This window comes from Chanos chanos, chromosome 6 (genome assembly GCF_902362185.1).
Source record: "Chanos chanos chromosome 6, fChaCha1.1, whole genome shotgun sequence".
In the NCBI taxonomy this organism is placed as follows: Eukaryota; Metazoa; Chordata; class Actinopteri; order Gonorynchiformes; family Chanidae; genus Chanos; species Chanos chanos.
The window spans coordinates 14,690,549-14,709,816 of record NC_044500.1 but is presented as its reverse complement, the minus strand read 5'-3'; the positions used below and the strand labels follow the sequence as shown (position 1 = coordinate 14,709,816).

Below are 19,268 nucleotides of genomic sequence, written 5' to 3'. Positions count from 1 at the left end.
TTCAGTGTGAAGTCTAATGCAGATCACAGACACACAGTCCAATCGGAATTAATACAGAGGAATCTGACTTCTCAGTGAAGCCTGTTTTTCAAATACCTTAATTTATCCGTTTCAGGCTGCTTTCTGACATTCTGCACTGCTGAGCTGAAATGAAATTTACAAACGTGTTTTGTTGACATTATGTTTCAAATTTATGGACATGGTCAATACCTACTGTCAGACAAAGTTGCCTAGCGACAGCGTAAATGAAGAGTTATGCTGCATGCTGAATGACTACAGACAGTCTGTTTTCCCCCTGACAGCATCTGATCTTTTCCCACTAGCAAAAGGTATGAAAAAAGGGCAAATAAATGTGCCAACCATGCTACAGATAAGCAGAAATATTAGTATGTTGTGAAGCCTAATAACTCGAATAGTGACTGGTGACTATAAACATGGCGAGAATAAGGTACACGCAAGACTAAAACATATCATTTTTTTTTTGTCACTGCAGTGCATCAACAGAGTTTCAACCTACAGACACTATGCGAATGAGAAAAAACGCTAATATCTTTTAAGTACAACTTCATTAAATGTTTTATTAGAACTAATTCAAATCTATTTTATCTGACATGGTTTTAATTTTCTAGATAACAAAGTACACTTTTTTTTTCTCCCCGGAGACATAAATGCATTCAGCTCTTTGTTTGTGACAAGACAGCAATTACTTTCACGGAGCTGTTATTCGGAACTGTAAACATGCCAATTAAAAGAAATTTGGATCTCCATTTGCTGTTTGGATGATTACTATGTGCTTGCCACTCTGCTGCCTGCTGTTCAAAAGGACTTTATGAAGGGTAAAGACCAGGCTGTTGATTGAAAAGTGGTTCAGCAGAATTGACCTAAAAACCATTTTATTCTATTACAACTGTGACAGTTTCATCCTGTTCATTAATAAACACATGTCCTCAACGTACTGTTTTAATATCAAGATCAGTCCATTTATATAATCAAGTTTGTAACCAAGGTTTTTAAAATGAGTACCGACCAAATGTTCTATAGGGAGAGTCCCCTGAAGTGATTTTTAAATGCCGGAGTATTATAAAAATCATTTTAATGATTCTCCTTTACCCTCAATTCCCAGGAAGCTGCACAGTGGAGTGAAAACCTATGGCTGTGAGTTCTGTGGAAAACACTTCTTGGACAGTTTACGGTTGAGAATGCACATGCTGTCCCACTCAGGTAAACAACGCTCTTAAAACGTCTATAAACATGTTTCAGTCAAGGCATTTTATTGATGTTTGTGAGGTTTTTTTTATCTCTTATTTGAAGCCTCATTGTAATAATCCCAGTGACATGACAAATGTTATACATTAAATAAATGCGTGGTTTGTTTTAAACGCGGTGATGTGACAGAATTGTATATTAGGCAAGGAGTCTGCCTTGCTTGATTCTATTTATGTTTTGTATGAATGTCAAATGATGTCAATATTCAGCACATTGTTTATCTTTGTTTGTATAATATAGTAATGTAACTGTTTTAGAAATGAGACTTGTGCACTGTTACAGGCAGTGTTGATGTGATCAGTATGTGTGACACAGTACTTGGACATCCCCAGTCCCCTTTTTATCTCCAGTCAGTACAGTCCTGTCACAGTTTGCTTTGATTGTGGGTTTGGCAGAGAGCCAGTCTGGGCATCTTGCCATGGTTTTTTGGTATGGTACAATATGTACAATCAATCTCACACATTTTTTTTCTGTGTGATATGAGTATATAACAGGAAAAGTTCCCATGGTGCAGGAAAGGTCTTTATGGAATCTCACCATGAAATGTTTGTATTCCCACTTATGTTCATTATTCGGGCTTATTTTGTTTGGAAATGCTCTTGCCAATTTCACATGGTGCTCTTCAGTCTTCCAAATTATCTTAACCAAATGGCTTAAAATGAGCCCTAAAGTACATATTCAGATCTTAACAAATAACAGATGATGAAATTGTATTCTCACTGTATGTTTAGTACACATTAATTTTTTTCCTTTCTCCTCACCTCTTTTGGCTCTTCCTCTGTCTGGACCAGAGCTCAGACCTCACACAGTGATCCAAGCTGACTGAGCGATCTAAGACCATCAGTTATTAGGCGTACGTTCTTATGATGAATACCAGTGAATCACCAATAAATATGGTTAACCTGTACAGAACCAAGTGGCTTATCTTGTCACACGGCATTTTTCTCTACTGCTGTTCTGTTTTGAACAAAGTGAGAGACTACACGCTCTCACTTTCTCTTGTGCACTGCCAGATGTGTGTGTGTGTGTGTGTGTGTGTGTTTGCCTCCATCTGTCTGATTAAGTCTATAGACTATTCTCTGGAGGCTGCAGGCAGCACACCTCACTTGACTTTATTAACTTAGTGGTCTAGGTCAAGGCTCTGATGGCATGCCACTCGGAATGAGAAACTTTCAGTATGTTTGTGAATCTGTGTGTATGTTTGTGTGCTTGTATATGTATCTAAGGATATACACAATACATTTTAATGGATAAAAGATATTACAGGGTTATTTTTTTGTAATTCAGTACATTGCACAAAAATCACTATTGATTATTACTATTAGGAGTCTGTATGTGGGAAGCAATTTAATATTCAGCAAACTCCATTTTCCTTTATTATACTCAGTAGTCAAAATCATACATGTTTTTCAGCTATGGTTTTCAGCTGTCCTTTAAAGAGACTGCTTTTCAAGTTTCATATAATCAGAACATTCCCACACACAGCAAACATGTGCATGTATATGTCTAGCTTCAGATTTTCTATCATTGTGATTTGAACGTCTTATTGATGGGAATCCAGCCAATTAGACTCCCAGTGTGGGTTGCCAAGGTGAATAGGTACTTAGTTAAGTAGTTGAGGTAAATTCCCATGTGGCTGAACTCAAATTGTCAGTTTAACCACTAATGTGCATGTGTCACATTTGTCTGTTTGTCTCTGTTTTAGCTCATAAGTTTCAGAGAGAGAAATACGTTGTGAACCTAGAAAGGGGGAGGGAGACAGAGAGAGAGAGAGAGAGAGAGAGAGAGAGAGAGACACATGTTTTGTCGACATAATTTCTCAGAAACCAAAATATCACTGACAATGTCAATACCACTCAATTAAATTAACTCTCTGGCATAACCCATCCCACTGTTGCACCTGCTTCTCACGAAACATAGGAACATCAGAGAGAGTGAGAGAGATGATAAATATGTGTGGTATTTGGGTTGAAAAAGCCGTGGTGTGGTGATGTGTACACTCAGTGTCTGTCTCGCTGTCTGAGCGCTGTGTGCACAGGGTTTGGCTGCTTTCCAGCCCTTCCCTCGCACTGATGACATCATTAGCTGCCGGCAGGTCTGGATGTTCTGCCAGCATTCCGGAGCATTTATGATCGCTCGCAGATGTGTGTCCAGGAACATACTGTACCCAAATCCCCAAATTAATGAAACTTGACTGCTCTCCAAGCCACTACCTCCAAAATAGCGAGAGCACAGGGCTAGGGGGTGGGGAGGGAGGGGGAAGGAGCAGTTCTGAATAAATCAAAACAAAGATTTAAAGGGAAAAACAGACTGCAATCCCGTTCAGATGACAGTAGAGGATGAAGAGGTAAGATGCTCTACTGGCCTTTTCTGCCTCGGACATCGAGAGTATGGGGTCAGAAGGTGTGTCAGAACATACCTTGCACAAGCTACCGTTTGGCACCGTGCCCAGACTCTCGTGGGTGCTCTAAATCCACACACTGTCCTCAGACCTGTTAATGTGTCTTTTATTGACACAGCTTTATAAGCTTTCCCTCGCTGTGGATACATACACTGATTGGCATTATTAGGCATTAAATTCGTTTGCATTTAAGTCTTTATTTATTAACTGTATCCTTTTTTTCACACCATCTTGTCTTGCACAGTCTTGTTTTGCCAAATGATGGGCTTTTGTTCATCTCAAGTAGCTATCCACCGTTACAAGATAAACACACACAAAAAAACCCCACTTCTGTTTAGATAGCCAAACATTGACAATTTATGGTAATTGAATTTAATCTTCAATTAAGTGAATTTGGAGAAAAGGGAACTGTAATCCAGCTTTTATAGCACATAAAAGATTCTGATCTTAGCCTGTCATTGGATACTGCAGCTTTAAATCCCTTTGGTTGCCAAGGAGCAGAAGCCCCTGTTCTCTAATGGTCTGATTTGGTATTCAGCTCGTCGCTGAGTCTTATTTTTGTATGCGAGACAAAGTGTTTTGATGGAGGGTGATTGCAGCAGCGTCTGGAGGCTGTTTGGGAGTTTTATGGGCAGTACAGTACACTATGTGCCTTCTAAAACAGAACACGCCGCTATTGAATTTTGGATTTGCTTCACTGTGTCCCTCTTCTCTGAACAGTTTCTGTCTAAAGGGAGAAGGGCTAGAGGGGGGGTGGGGGGGGGGGGGGGGGGGGGGACACACACAGATGAATGAGCTCTGCTTCAGTGAACAGAAGTGTGTGACAGCATCACCTATCAGGCATGCACAGAAACAATATAATATTCTGTTCAACATATGCAACATCACAGTCCAGGCTGCTGTAGGTAAATGCTACAGCAATGTTTAATAAAAACATGAATCAGAAACCATTCAGCTGGCTGAGCGGATACTTCCACACTGTTTGTTACTGCAAACCCAATTCATCTTTTTAGAAGGGCTACAGAGGAAACTGATACATCTGTGTAATAAAAAAAAAAAAAAAAAACTGATCTATTTGCTATTGCATTCTTACACAGATCTGTCTGTGATTTTCAGCACCATAACCACAGACTATTATGGTGTTTGGATAGCAAGAATTCTAAAAACAAATGTCGTTTCAAACGTCAAATGCCTGCTTTAGTTTGTACACTGGCGACTGTGGGGTAACAGTTAAAGAATGAGACGGAAGGGGTATGTAGGGAAGGGGCTAAATTTAGTTGGTAGCTGGCTAACTCCCTCTAGCTTGTGGGCGTTTTAATGAGTCATAATAAAGCCATTTAAAGCCAGCAGAGCAAAAAATAGCTCCTTGACGAGCCTTGGGTCATAATGGATTTGGATTTTATTGACATTTTTTTTTTTTTTTTTTGGTCAAAAATCTTCCGTTTAGCTCTGTGGCTGTTAACCTTAAGCAAGAGCAGATGAGCATTGGTAAGCTTTGCTAAAATATCTTAAGACTTTGTGCTTGTTCACAGGCTAGCAATAGATTACATTTCAAAGAAGATTAAGGTAGCAACCAGTATTGCTTATTCTCTCCAAGAAAAAAAGTAATAGTGGGAAATATGAGAAGGTTTTAGTTGCCATTTGGTGCACACCTGGAGCAATGTGGCTTTAAGCATCTCATGACTTGAATGAAACTGTCCCCTTGACACTGGTTGAACTTCTGAACTCGAATCAGCAAAACCGTTGGCACTCATCCACCTTTTTGCTCCATGTTAACTAGATGCTCATCCTGCCCAGTAGTCCACTTTGTGAAACGTGCAGTTTGACTCTATATTTGCAAAAAAAAAAAAAAATCTCAACTTGCCTTTCGGAGTGGTTCCTAATCCCAAGGAAATGCTTTGGCCTACTTTAGATCTGGTACAGCAGAATGGGCCATCTTAGTGAAAGGCAATGCTTCTATAAATAGGATCAGTGTGCATACACTCTGTTGAGTGGTACTCATAACTACAGTCACAATATTTACTGAAGTGGACATCTACATCTAACCCAATATGCCTGACTATACTAAAAGTGTTTTAGCTTTGCAGATGCTTGTAAATATGATTTTGCTTGGGTTGTGTTTTAATTTTGGACATCATCTTGTCAAACAAGTCATTTGTGCAGTACAAATGCCGTAAAAAAAAATATATTCTTTACCACCAGAATATCGTGAAAACACATTTTGAACCTGAAGTGATCAAGTTTCTGATGGAAACCAGTACATTTTGACTGAATTTTTAATCCATCAACAAGAAAGTGTGTGTGTGTGTGTGTGTATGTGTGTGTGTGTGTGTGTGTGTGTGTGTCTTTGTGATTGTACAAGATTCAGGGCTCAGCTATGTCTAAATAAAAACAGGTCCTTGAGTTAGGGAAGAGTGAGTTTTACTCTGCCTTTGTATCCTGGCTCTCAGAATTTTCTTTATCGTCTGTACTGAGCTGCTTTGCCAATATGGCAATTCTATGTGCTAATCTGCCACTGCAGTAACTGATCTCAATTATATTGTGTTCTGTGACTTCTGTTCAAAGACTGCTGCTTTTGTTACACAATGTTTTGCTCACATATTGGAAAAAAAAAAAAATCAAACTAACAATTAAACCAGAAAACATGTGAATCCAGATGGAATTTTTAATCCAAACCACTGGTAGCATTTCTATAGTCTTATTTATTTATTTATTTTTTAGTTTGCTCAACTTGTATGCAACATTTCTTTGTAAAGGAATTTCTCTACCCACATGTTGGGTAAACTGAAAAAAAAAAGTCTGAGGCGGGTTGCCCAAAAAAGAAAAAAAGAAAAAAAGAAATGCGTGCTTGGTTCACTCTTAGTTTTGTTGTTTGTTATGTGATGTTTTTATTCTGTCAGAGTAGAGCATTTCTTAAGCCTTTCCAAACTTTCTCAGAACGAATGAAAATGTAAAGCAGTGTTGCTGTGGTTTGGACATCTTGACATTTATTTGGTTCTGATTCTGGGTTTATGTAAGTAGATCTATTGTCAGAACAAAGCGATCAGAGGCTGGCTGGTACCGGAGAAGAAATAATTTATCTGTTTGTGTTGCTTTCTGTTATTGTAGTATTTCATATGTCAAGAAGCACTTTTTTTCTGTCATAAACAATCCATTCTAAGCATTTTGCCTCCACACAGTGATTTTATTACACATTACGCCTTTTTTCTTTTTCTTTTTTTTTTTTTGAGTTGAGTCGTGGTTTATATGAATCAGTACTTTCCACGGAGAGCAGTAATGACATGTGCTTAGACTGAGAACATTTCTAAAGATCTGTAGTTACAGTACATTAATCACATATTTGTCTCACAATAGAAATCATCTACCAAGTTTCATATGTCACGTTTTACTGCAAAACGTTTCTATTATGTATTAAATGGGCATACTTTGTGAGCCATAAAGGCTGAATTTAAGTTCTAGCCTATCACAATAGTAAGACTGTATAAATATGAGATGAATGGAATCTGACTGGTATTGTTCCTGTTACAGCTGGACCAAAAGCACTAGTATGCGATCAGTGTGGAGCCCAGTTCTCTAAAGAGGATGCATTGGAGGCCCATCGGCAAACTCACACAGGTAACACACAGTTTCACTAACTGTCAACACCATCTCCATCTTAGACTATATACAAGCATTCAGCGAGTTCTAATGATGCTTACGCACAGAGGTATAGTAAACTTTAAAAACATAGAGCAAGCATAAACAAGCCAGACTGTGAACAACAAGAAAGGAATATCTGTCTAAATGTGGGAACGCAACAGCCAATCTTGTTTATCTACACCGCTCGGGTTGTTTATGAGCCTATCAAAGCTCCATTCTGACGTTGTTTCATAATTCAGCAGGGGAGTGCCAGTGTCCCTCTAAGGTTTCACTCGCTAATATTCCCTGGCACATGGCAAAGGAGCATGCTGCCATGACGGTGTGGTACACACAAAGAGTAGTGCCATGTTTCAGAGCTCTTCATCACAGTGTCAAGACATGGCATGCACTCAGAGGCATGTGTGTGTGAGTCCTAGGTCGGTGACTCATCACTTCTCTGCTGCGGTTAATTAACAGGTCAACAGCAACAGTTAGCATAACAGCAGCAGCTATCACCTTAATGTGAAATATGCGTATTCACAACCCAGACGGCCCTCGCAGCGACACACTGCGTGAAACGTCCAGTCATTCTGAAAGAAAACCGCCTTTTTTTTTTCTTTTTTTTTTCTTTTTGACCAATTTTGAGAGATATTTCTCGTTACTCCTTTTAAATAGTTTCTGTCAAAAGACCTGTTGGTTTGAGTGAATATTATTTGTAGGGAGTCAATAGTCTAAATGCGTTAAAACCTGAAAAGCATGAAAAGAATCAGAGACAACCTAATATTTGCTCATGGATTTTTAAGGCTGTAGTGTAGTGCATTGAAATACTGTCCTTTGTGTTTCACTCAGTGCTATTGCTTGCACTTTAATGGTAGAAACATGTTCTTCAGTGTGGGGATAGGGAACCATTCAAACATAGAACACTGCAGTAATGAATATTGAAGAGTACTTTGGTAGCCTGAGCACTCTTACTGGACTGTCCTTTGTACAACCCCATTTTGATTGTAACACATATGCTCTTCTTTATCTACATCTATCAATGCAACGTGTGGCTGATACCACACACATATCTACCTACAGTATATAGTGGTCATCTATTCCCTAATCGTTTTGTCCCCTTGGAAGCTTTACAAACTGTCAAATCTTCCCTATAATAGGTGTTCCAGACTGTGCTAATTAATATGCTTTTTCAGTATAAAAAATGTTTAATGGGGCTAATTATCCGCACATTGATGCTATAAAAAGGTAGAGTCCTAATTAAAGGAAACTGCCATACCTTTATCATCGACATGGGTCTAAGTTGACACTATTCCTATGGCAATAGGCTGACTAATACAGGAAATGCTGCTTTCCATTCATACTATTCACACATTATACTTCATCTCCATATCGATTTGGCACGTCCATTTGTTTTGAAACCAATGTATATGCATATACAGTTTCCATGTTGTGCTGTTCGACTAGCATTCAGAGCTGTTGGCAATATCTGATGCCTGTTTTCCTTCTAGAGAAAGACGATAACCTCCTCCAAAATGTTGGCATGTAACCGTAACTCCGTGTGGCACACGCTTTATTAATAGTTAATGCATGCTGACATAGAGGTGGTGTTATCCATGCCCAGAATTTTCTACCTCCACTCCCAAAGCTGTAAACATCCAGTTCTCAGTTTCAAGTTGGCAGCACATCCAGGCAGGGGAACAGGAGGATAGAGGAGGCCGTAATTCATTCATTTTTCCACACGCCCTTTGATATTTTAGTGCAAACCATGACACATTCATATCAATGTATTTTCCAGTGCAAGAGTTTGAATGTCATCAGATTTAATGCATTTTTTATATTAAGCGGTGTTTTATTCTTAACAAATATTTATAAGGTCATTGGCTTGTATTCTTTGGACTTATGACATGGAATGAGTTCAGATTCCCTGTCTGCATCAATAAAATTTCAATTATTACAAATTTTAACTGAGGGACTGCGGTTCTGCAACAGGTCACTTCCCCCTTTCATCCAGCAATATGTTTTAAATCAGTGAGGGCATTTCTCTAATACTGCATACATAGTTTTAATGACACAGATGTCATAATGTCAGCGCATGTTATGCCTTGAGCATGTCAAAAGGTAAAGGTCCCGGTTTAAGTTTTATGGAACGGAGAGATATTGTGGGGCCAGTAAAGGATGGAAGGAGGGGGAGCTGTTAGCTGGTGGCATTTGGTGCCAGGGCTTGGAGAAAAACAACATCATGCGCTGTTGTTTACACTCTGCCACAGTGCTGTCATAGTCTCAGTGCTGACCTACTTAAAGGCCACCCTAAAAATAAAATCACACTAGTGTCTCAGGACCACTCGGCTCACAGCAAGATTTAAAGCACAACAGGGCTTCGCATCATTCCTCTTGATTTGTTGGGGATTATTAAGATGTAACGCCGTACTGTGAAAAGAAAAAAAAAGAAAAAGAAATATTAAGATAGTAATTTTTCATTTAAAATTTTTTTTTTTATATAATTCTTCAATTTTAAAATGAGCAATTAACTCTAAGACTTAATTAATTAAAAAAACATATTTAAGCAGATTGAATCTTGTTATTCCTTGGTAGATCACTATCAACATGAATTGCAATTAAACCTATTTTTCTTTTCTTTTTATCTTTTTTTGTTTTGCTTTGTTATGTTATCTTCTGTTTGCTGAGAGCTAAGACCTTCACTAAGTGAACAGATTGCTAATTTATGATCCTTACTTCATGCCCTCTCTCTCTCTCTGTCTGTCTCTGTCTCTCTCTGTCTCTCTCTCTCCCTCTCCTTTGCTATCTCAGTATTAAGTGGAAATGTACAGGAAATTCCACTAAGCATTTTGGGTGGGATGGGACGGTGAAATTACTCAATGGGAACACAGCGTGACTTCAGTGAACTGGACCACAGAATAAACAGTGGTTAAACATGAGCAGCGTATCTCTTGTTGTGTTAATTATTAAGCAAAGCTGTTCCTCACTCCAGTAGATTACCCGTCTGCCTCTCACTTTGCTACCGATCAGTGCCCAGGGTCATCTGAGGTATGGCAGACGTGTCAAAGTCTGCTGATAGAATTCTGAATATTTGCCAGTGGATCATATGAACTATTTTGTGTATGTACCTTGACAGGACAGAGGTTACGGTCGTGAGCCAGTCACCTTGTGTAAGAACTTGTAAGAGTGAAACCAATTATAGCTCAGGTATATTCATGGAAGATGGCAAGATCACACCTTTAAGGCTGTCCTGAAGTATCATGTTTTAAAACTGTCCATAGTAAACCTTGTTTAATATTTACCATGAACAATGCAAAACATTCCTCCAGGCACAACTGAGTGATCAGTGCATCTTATGTGAGCCAACTGTAACTGAAGAGGTTATGTACATAAGACCTGAATGAGTTTAAGACCCCATACTGTCCCTCCCTGCTGACAGTGATTGTCCTATTTGTATGGCAGATTACTCAGCTGGATCTCCACTACAGAATGACTGATTTCTATTGTTGGATCAGTGAGTAATCAGCACCGTGGAAAGAGAATGCTGTGGCCTGTAAAGGGACAGCATGAAACACACAATTTTGTCTCAACTAGGTCAGCATTTCAAAATGCTCATCCCTGCATGCTTTTTCTCTTGTGAACTAACTTTCTGATTCCTGGGTCACACCCTTGGTAAGTGCTTGAATAGAGCGTCTGGAAATGAAACACAAGGACTCGGATGTTGCCGGCGTTTCTGTTTAGGATGCTCGTCCGTAATCAGAATCTTGAGCTTTTTTTTTTTTGCTTTTTTTTTTTTCTTTTTGGGAGAGAGAGACCTTTTCAGAGATCTGTGCTGAATAAATATTGCCATCCTTTGTTTAATGCAGAATGTAAATAACACTCTGATTCTCAGTGTGGGAATACTTTTGTTAGTCTTAAGAAAAGACAAGACTGACGTGACAGTGAATGCAAGGATTAAGCAGAATTCTTCAGCCTCAAACAAAGGCATGATCAGTCAGTCGCCCACACCAGCGAATTCTTCAGCTTGGGGAAATAAAAACCCCTCTTCATCCGTAATACTCTTCTTTAGAGGTTAGTTAGTGACTCTTGGTCATTTCTTTTTACACAGTTTTTCTGTATTTTCTGCACATTCTTCTATCATTAAGATTTTGTTTAACTGCTCCATTTGCTGTCATACAATCTTCTAGCTGTGTTGCAACATTTTGCGACATTTAGCCAGTTTCTGTTATAAAATACACATGAAATAGTCATGTAAGAGAACTTCCCAGTTTTTTTGTATGTTGCAGCATGTTTACACAGAACAGAAACCTTGTTTAATCTATTTCTGCCTTTATACTATGAAGAAGTTTACCAGTAAGTGAACTTCTAGCTATCAGTCCAGGTGAGGTATTTGCAGCTGTGTATCCACAGCTATTCAGGGAAAGATAAAGATCTGTGACTCTTGTGTGTTAAGCTTATTTACATAACCTTCTTGTTTACATCTTTCTTTTTCACTGCAACCTTTCAGCCAAATATGGCAGTGAAGAGATGCTGTCCTCAGCTGCCTGACTCAATCATCATTAATGATAGTCCCATAGGACACAGTATTTGAGTTGCTTCACCTCATAAATAAAACCTTTTTTTGTGCATGTGTGTCCTCTAACAGGTTCATAGGATGAACACAAGTGGTACTTTGCAACTGTCTATGTTATTGCTTATTGCTTGAAACAAACTTTTTTGTTTTTGTTGTTTTTTTTACCAGCATTAGGAATGAGCATTGAGAACTGAGAACTGTCAAAAACCCTCACGGCAGACCTCTAATCGATGTAGTTTTCTTTATGTCATTAAGAGGGTGACTCTGTACACTGTGTTCCTTTTAGCAACTCAAAACATTGATCTATTTTTGTTTTTTTAGACAGAAAAATACACAGCCTAATTAATCTTAGCACCTGTGTGAATTAGAACAAAATGACCAGCATTCAATCAAAAGAATATAATTTATAATTTAGATATATATGTAAATATTTTTGTTGCCTCACCACAGAGAAAGAAGAAGTTTACTTTTATCACTGATATACACATATAGCAAAATTAATTCATTGTATGAGTTATTAGTCATTCCGTCCTGACGTGTTTAATGAACCACACCTTTCCCTCACAGAAGAGTGCATTGTGTTTAGGCACTAGCTTCTTAACTCACCAAACCACCCAGTATACGGTTAATTGTATGGTTTCTATTCCAGTCCAGAAGTTTTGAATAACCAGGGGTCAAAAGGTCATGTGACATGTCTCAAAAGCAAATCCACTCTCTTTTGTACAGTGAAGGTCTGGACAGCAGCCTCCCTTCAACGGGCTTTTCTCCTTAGCCTGGGAAAAAAGGGGGAGGCAGGACAGGTCAATTAGGAATTAACTTTCTTTTTTTCAGCCTCTCCCTTTTGTAATGGACTTCCCTGACTTTCGTGTAAGCCTTTACAAGGGAGGAATGTGGCAAAGTAATATTTAATTGGTAGAGTAACCAAGTAAAAGTGAGGGGAAAGGTTTGTTTTATGTTTGAAGGGACTAGAGATGCTTGAGGTTAATAGATTACCGCTTTTATTTTTATATATATATATATTTCATATGTGGAAAAAAAAATCTGAACTGTTTTTAGATAAACTATTTTAGCCATCCTTACTCAACAAGTTTTCATTGTCCATCTGCTTTTACAAACACTATGCAAAAAAAAAACAAAATAACACTAGACATTTGTGTCATTATGATTGTGCCTCATTGAGTACATTCAAACATGAATTATACCACGTCCCTAAAACACACTTTTAAGGTCTCACTCATATTTTCACACTTTAGAGCAAAATAAGACATATGATATTATGCAGAGTTAAGCTTGTAAGAAAAAGAATGCAGGTGTAAGTGTCTTTGTCCAGCCATCAATAATAGGGAGAAAATATCTGTCAGAGTATTAAGGTTTTTTTTTTTTCTCCACACAGAACACATTCTTGCAGAATCTCTGCCTAACAGAGATCAAAAATGTATCCTAATGCATATGTAGCATGATGGGGTCATATGAGGTCTGAGCAACAGAGAGAGATAGTGTGTGACACTGCTGAATTAGAGTGCTCCCCCTGCTGGAGTTTGCAGGCAGCAACGAACGGGTGGAACACATCTCCTCAAATGAAAGGAAAAAAAAAAAAACACGAGATGAAAAGCGAATTTACTCTACATTACACAACTGTAGAGCCAACAACTGCAGGGGCTCGAGTAGTGTTCAAGCCAAGGACAGATACATGGATGTATGCTTTTAAAACAAGAAAAGAAAAAACCCTTGGAATGTTGCCTCATTTACACTCAAAAAAGGATTTAAATAGAGCATCCTATTGCATTTACTCTCATAAAAATGAGTGTTTGGGGTTACATTTTGTGAAGCATGTTTGATCTGGTGCGATATTTTTGGTGCAGACACAGAAGTGCACCTCTTTCTTAGATATAGTTCCATTTTAAAATGTATCACCCACCTGTTTCTTCTGCTGCCATGGGACTCATTAAAGACTATGAAAGGCATCTTTTTTAGAATTGATAACGATATCCTGCAGAGTTCTCTATATTGTCCCCAGAGCCCTAACTTCAGTGTTAGGAGAGATTGAAGAATCTCACTCCCTAAATTCTCAGTGTTGGAGTGGAAATATTTCATTGTGAAAGTTTTTTTTATTAATATCATGCTGTCTCTATTTCTTTAATGATTTCATGGAAATGCTCTCCACTCTGGCTCTTTTATATGGCCTTTAAAATGTATTATATTTTTAATGTATCAAAAAAAAATCCTTCTAAGCATTTACAGAAGGAATCAATTTCAAAGGATACTAATTAAAACAGGAAACACTAGGGTATGCGGAAACCCATCCCTCACTCTTGGAATTCATTAGCTTTACTTAGCTTGACTGATCTTTTTTTTTCTTATTAATGAATTACTAAGTTATTGTAGGCAGTTTTGGACATTTAATGATTAGCTGTGAGTCTTAGAAAACAAATAACAAGTACACAAATGCTTTCTGTCTTTTGTGTGGAGATGGAGTCTTTTGTGAACTGGTAAAGCCATGTCAGCACCTCTGTGTTTGAAAAAGACTAAAAAGTGTAAAAGATTAGCTGTGAGAGGTTGAGGTGAAGCTCTGTGAATAATGGGTCAGGTCATTCAGATCCTAAGCCAAATTGTCCCCCACTATCCAGATGGTCACTAGAATAAATCATAGGAATAGTTACAATGCATTCCAATGGAAGGGCTTTAACCATGTCAATGCATGGCGCTAGGAACGTCTCTTTTCTATACTTCAACTCGTTAATGAATAGAAGTGATGAACACACTGTCTGCTAAGAATCAAATACTAGAGAGAAAACAGAAACCAACCAAAAGCATCTTCCAGAAGACTGTTAAGGACAGTCATACTACTGCTCCGACTGAAAATACCTGCATGCCAATTCTTGTATCGTGTACATTTTTGTTTTCCGTTTTTTGTTTTTTTTGTTTTTTTTTTTCATTGTGGTGAAATGTAGGTGCTTGTAAATCTTAACCAAGATAGATTTTTGTCAGTTTTGTTGGCTGGCCAGTGAGCTAACATAGCCAGAGGAATGAATGTGTTTACTCTTTAAGTATCCATTACAGTTAACCTAATGGAACTCTAGACTGTCACCCTGACAGCTTTCCCTCTTGGTATGAATCATCTGTATCTCATTCCCTGCACTAATTCCAATTTAATTGCCTGTTGCCTGAAGGCACTTCAATAGCAGTAACAAATGGTTTGATTTGGTAGTCCTCATCAGGCTGCATTTTAAATGCAACACACTAACCCCACTCGAATGCCAATGAAGTAGTGGCATCGCCCCCTGTTTACTAATGATCTTTTCCCTCTCTCTCAGCCTCTGTTCTCAAGATATCTGATTAAATGGGATTTGTAGGATTGCTGAGCGGCAAGCAAGGTTTCTCAGTTGTAAGTGATCTTAAGCCAGAGCGGACTGACTGTTTATTTTATACAAAAGGATTTTTTTTTTTTTTGCCTTTCTTGCAGTGATTTGCTTCAAAGAAACATCGTTTCTATTGATATTCCTGATATTGTATCTGCACAATACACATGCTGGATGTGTTGTTAAGTCCTTACCACAAATTTACATATGAAATAACAGTGTGAAATCTCATTACATCAATTTTGAGATTTCGTTAATTTTACGTTTCCAAAATCCAGGCTTGTTATTAAACTGTATTGAGGTCATAACTCAGCCAGAGAAACAGATTACATTGTAACATGTCTTTTAGTGACTTGTAGCCCTTACGGGTTAATTTTCAGACGCGGTGTGCAACACGACATTTGTATTCTTCATATGAATCATTACTTAGAGCATAACATTCATCACCAGTGAAATAAATGGTGGGTGCTTAGATGGATTGATGAATAATTAGTCCTCATGTATCAAATGTATCACTCTCTCCTCTGTGCTGTTAATGTCCTTGGTGCAGGTTTCAGTAAGCTTTTATGGTGGTTTTCAGCTGAATTCCAATGCCTCAGAACTCCACTCTGTCCCCTATTGTACTCAGGCACAGCAGGGACAGCCTGGCTCAGCTCCCTGTGAGGCCCCCACCTCCTCACATCTGCCTCCTGTCCCCCCTGACCTTTCACCTCTGTCTGCTTTCACACTCAGCATCTCCCAACAAAGCCACATACCTCCCTTGATCAGCCACCCTCTCCGTCCTCTCTTTTCCCCACGTTTTTTCCACGATGGCTTTGATGCCTCTGAATTATCCTGGAGCCAAATCCTCTCTAATGCGTCTCCTCAACAGATTCAGCTGTGTCTCAGACATATCCATGGACACATAATAGTCATATTTGGGACACACTGGTCACAGAATGTTTAGTGCTCATTAGTACTTCTGATTTATAAGCTTACAACAAATCAGGCTCCACATGACATTTAATATTTACAGATGTCAGAATTAATAATTGCACTGAAAAACATACTTAATTGAAAGCACATAAGCACTGACTTACATTAGTTCAATGTTTTCCCTCATTCCCAAAGAGGGACTTAAATGGCATAAGATGACATGCTTGTATTTCACTCTGCCAAAGAGACTGGTTTGTTTGTGTTTATCTGTGCTAATCTGCTGATGCAGAGCTGTCTGGGTGAAATAGAGCACAGAGGTGCTGCCAAGGCACAGCTAGTGACACTTCCTCTGTGAGAGCGCTGCTCTCCATTAACGGTCCTTTTCAGAGAGCTTAAGCAACTCTGTCAGCCACTTCAGCTCCATTAAGGCATGTCTGGGAGCATGGAAGAGAGGCCCGTTCTCTGTGGAACTGCATGCTGGTATAAATAGATAGAGTAGCCGAGGTAAATTATTCGTAAAGACATGAGAGAGTACCGAGGCAAGCAGCTCAATCCTCACTTCACATTCCGACTAGAGTTTTTCTCTTAACTGAAATTGACTCCTGGATCTATGACTGCAGTCATTTGCCCCCCCCCCCCCCCACACACACACACACAAATAAACTGTCAAAGTACAACCTACCAAAAAAGCAAATTTAATACTATGAGTCTGTAATGCCTGTCAAACAGGACTTGGAAATATAAATTTGTGTTCAACTGTTGTTGCATGTTTTTTGCTAGTTAGCAACACCAGTCAATATTTTTGTTCAAAGTTAGAAAAACTTTTAACTGCACATACCATTTTGCAGAATTGTACTGGCTACTCAGTCCCTGAATGGACACTTCTGACAGTCGGACCCAATCAGTGCCCTCCCTTAGTGAAAAGAGAATAGAGGAGACCAGATAGAGTGAAAGGGATTTGGAGGCTTGTCAAAGTACATTTGCACAAAACTCACATTAGTGACACACTGCCTGAGATACAGACGTAGGCTCATTTTTCTGTGTCTCCTGCAGTATTGTTTTTTTTCTGGGCTCTGAGGCAAACAGTGATTGATTTAGTGGGAAGTCAATCCCAGCCTGCTGTTTATGAGCGTACCACAGGGATCTCTCATAGATTTTTAAATTAGTGACAGCTTTACTTGAAAGATACATTATTGACTGAGGCAATAGATACTGGACTGCGCAAGCTGTGCGTGTGTGTGTGAGAGAGAGGGGTGTGTGTGTGTGTGTGTGTGTGTGTGTGGTTGTGTGTGTGTGTCAGAAAGAGAGAGTGAATGTGTGTGTATATGTGAGCAAGTGAGGGTGTGCGTTTGTGTATCCGCGTGTGTGCATATGTCTGTGATTTAGACTCACAAGTTCTCAGTGAAATGACCCCCAAGTTTCATCACAGCGATTGCATTAAACTCAGGTCCTTTTGTTGCTGTTGTTTAGCAGTAACAGTATAAATGAAGGTACAATGCTTAAGCCATTGCTTGCTACGGAACAGAAAACTATATAATTTACTTTTTTCTCCCTCTCTCCTCCCTTCTCTCTCTCTCTCTCTCTCTCTCTCTCTCTCTCTCTCTCTCTGTCTCTCTGTCTCTAGGTTCAGATATGGCAGTGTTTTGTCTGCTGTGTGGTAAACGTTTCCAGACTCAGAAGGCCTTACAGCAGCATATGGAGGTCCATGCAGGATTGCGTAGCTACACCTGCAGCGAGTGTGACCGTACTTTCCCCAGCCACACTGCCCTCAAACGCCATCTACGCTCACACACAGGTCAGCATCGACCCTTCATTCATGCAAATGTTCATTTTTGTCATGCTGTTAACTCACAGTAATTTCTTCATTTTATTTCTTTCATTGACATATAATTCAGTATTAGGGAGACATGATAAAATCTTCCTTGTTTTGTATGCTGCACCAAAGTTAGACATGAAAACAGTTATTTAAAGAAGGAAAGTAGAGAAGCCATACTGATGAATTCCAGAGAGAGAGCCTGGCTGGCTAGACAGGCGGAGTGAACTCCATTTGCTTGCTTGAATGCCTTTCTCTCTCTGTGACCTTAAATAACAGAGAAATTGTGAGAGATGGTTTGTGGAGATGGTTGAAGTCTAGACTCAACAAGTAAATTTTTGATGAGAGGAGGCAGGATTGAAACAGAATCAGTTTGGTTTTTATACATCAAGAGTCTAGTCATTATGTATGTTGTCCATCTCGCTTCTGACGTGCTACGCTCTGATGCGATATTTGAAAGTGTGTGCGTAAATGTCATCTATTCTCATCCAGCAGACAACAGAATGTACTATGACTTTTCGGAGGGCTGGAAGAGGGCTGGACTTGATTTGAAGAGGGTTTCTGCATTTTATTCACAACTGACTCATGAAAAGGCATAAATATACAATTAAAAAAACAGACAATTAAATCCTGGCAATAAATCAATACATGATGAAAATAAATCGAATTGATGAATCAGTAAATACATAGCAAAAAAAATAAATAATTAAAAATCACCGCTTCCTAATCATATACTTCATCAAACAGCAGATATCTGCCATGTAACTGATGTGTTTCCAAACAATAGTTGTTAAGGGTGTCAATCCGACACGTTAATCCAGGCTGTATGTGTCAAAGGAGGAGAGGGCGTGTATTGGTGTAGCTTGTATGATGAAGAGAACTCACAGCTGGACTCATCAGGCGGTAGGGATCAGAGCGGCCGGCTCCAGTCTCCAGTCTCCTCTCTTTATTCTGCACATGTAGCCCTCCCTCATTAATATGCCATTCCTGTTCACTCTCCATTTCAGTCAGAGGCCATTTGCAGACAGTGGCGGCTGTCTTATGTTCACAGCTGTGTTTGATAGCACAGAAGAACCGCAGATCTGCATTGCTTATGGAACAGAGAGCTTTGTAACCGTGTTCACTGAAGGTTTCTTTGCCTCTGGCTTTCATGTCATTTTGTCAGTTAGTATGTTTTTTGTTTTGCCTTTTTTTTTTTTTTTTTGAAATACTGATGCCCTAATTCTTTCCAAAAAAAAAAAAATCTCTTCACCTTCCTTCCTCAGAATGCACTAGTTAACATTCACAGTCACTGTTATATTTACAACATATTATAGTCAACATTAA

General features: G+C 38.9%; 1 protein-coding gene across 1 annotated transcript in view; it reads left to right on the top strand.

Moving 5' to 3' along the window:
* The window catches only part of zbtb16b (zinc finger and BTB domain containing 16b), a 36,007-nt gene that overhangs the window by 11,097 nt on the left and 5,642 nt on the right, over positions 1 to 19,268 (top strand). The window contains exons 3-5 of the mRNA XM_030777798.1: positions 1,124 to 1,221; positions 7,196 to 7,282; positions 17,754 to 17,924. Of these exons, the coding sequence (XP_030633658.1) occupies positions 1,124 to 1,221; positions 7,196 to 7,282; positions 17,754 to 17,924 (356 nt within the window). The remainder of the gene's footprint in view (positions 1 to 1,123; positions 1,222 to 7,195; positions 7,283 to 17,753; positions 17,925 to 19,268) is intronic.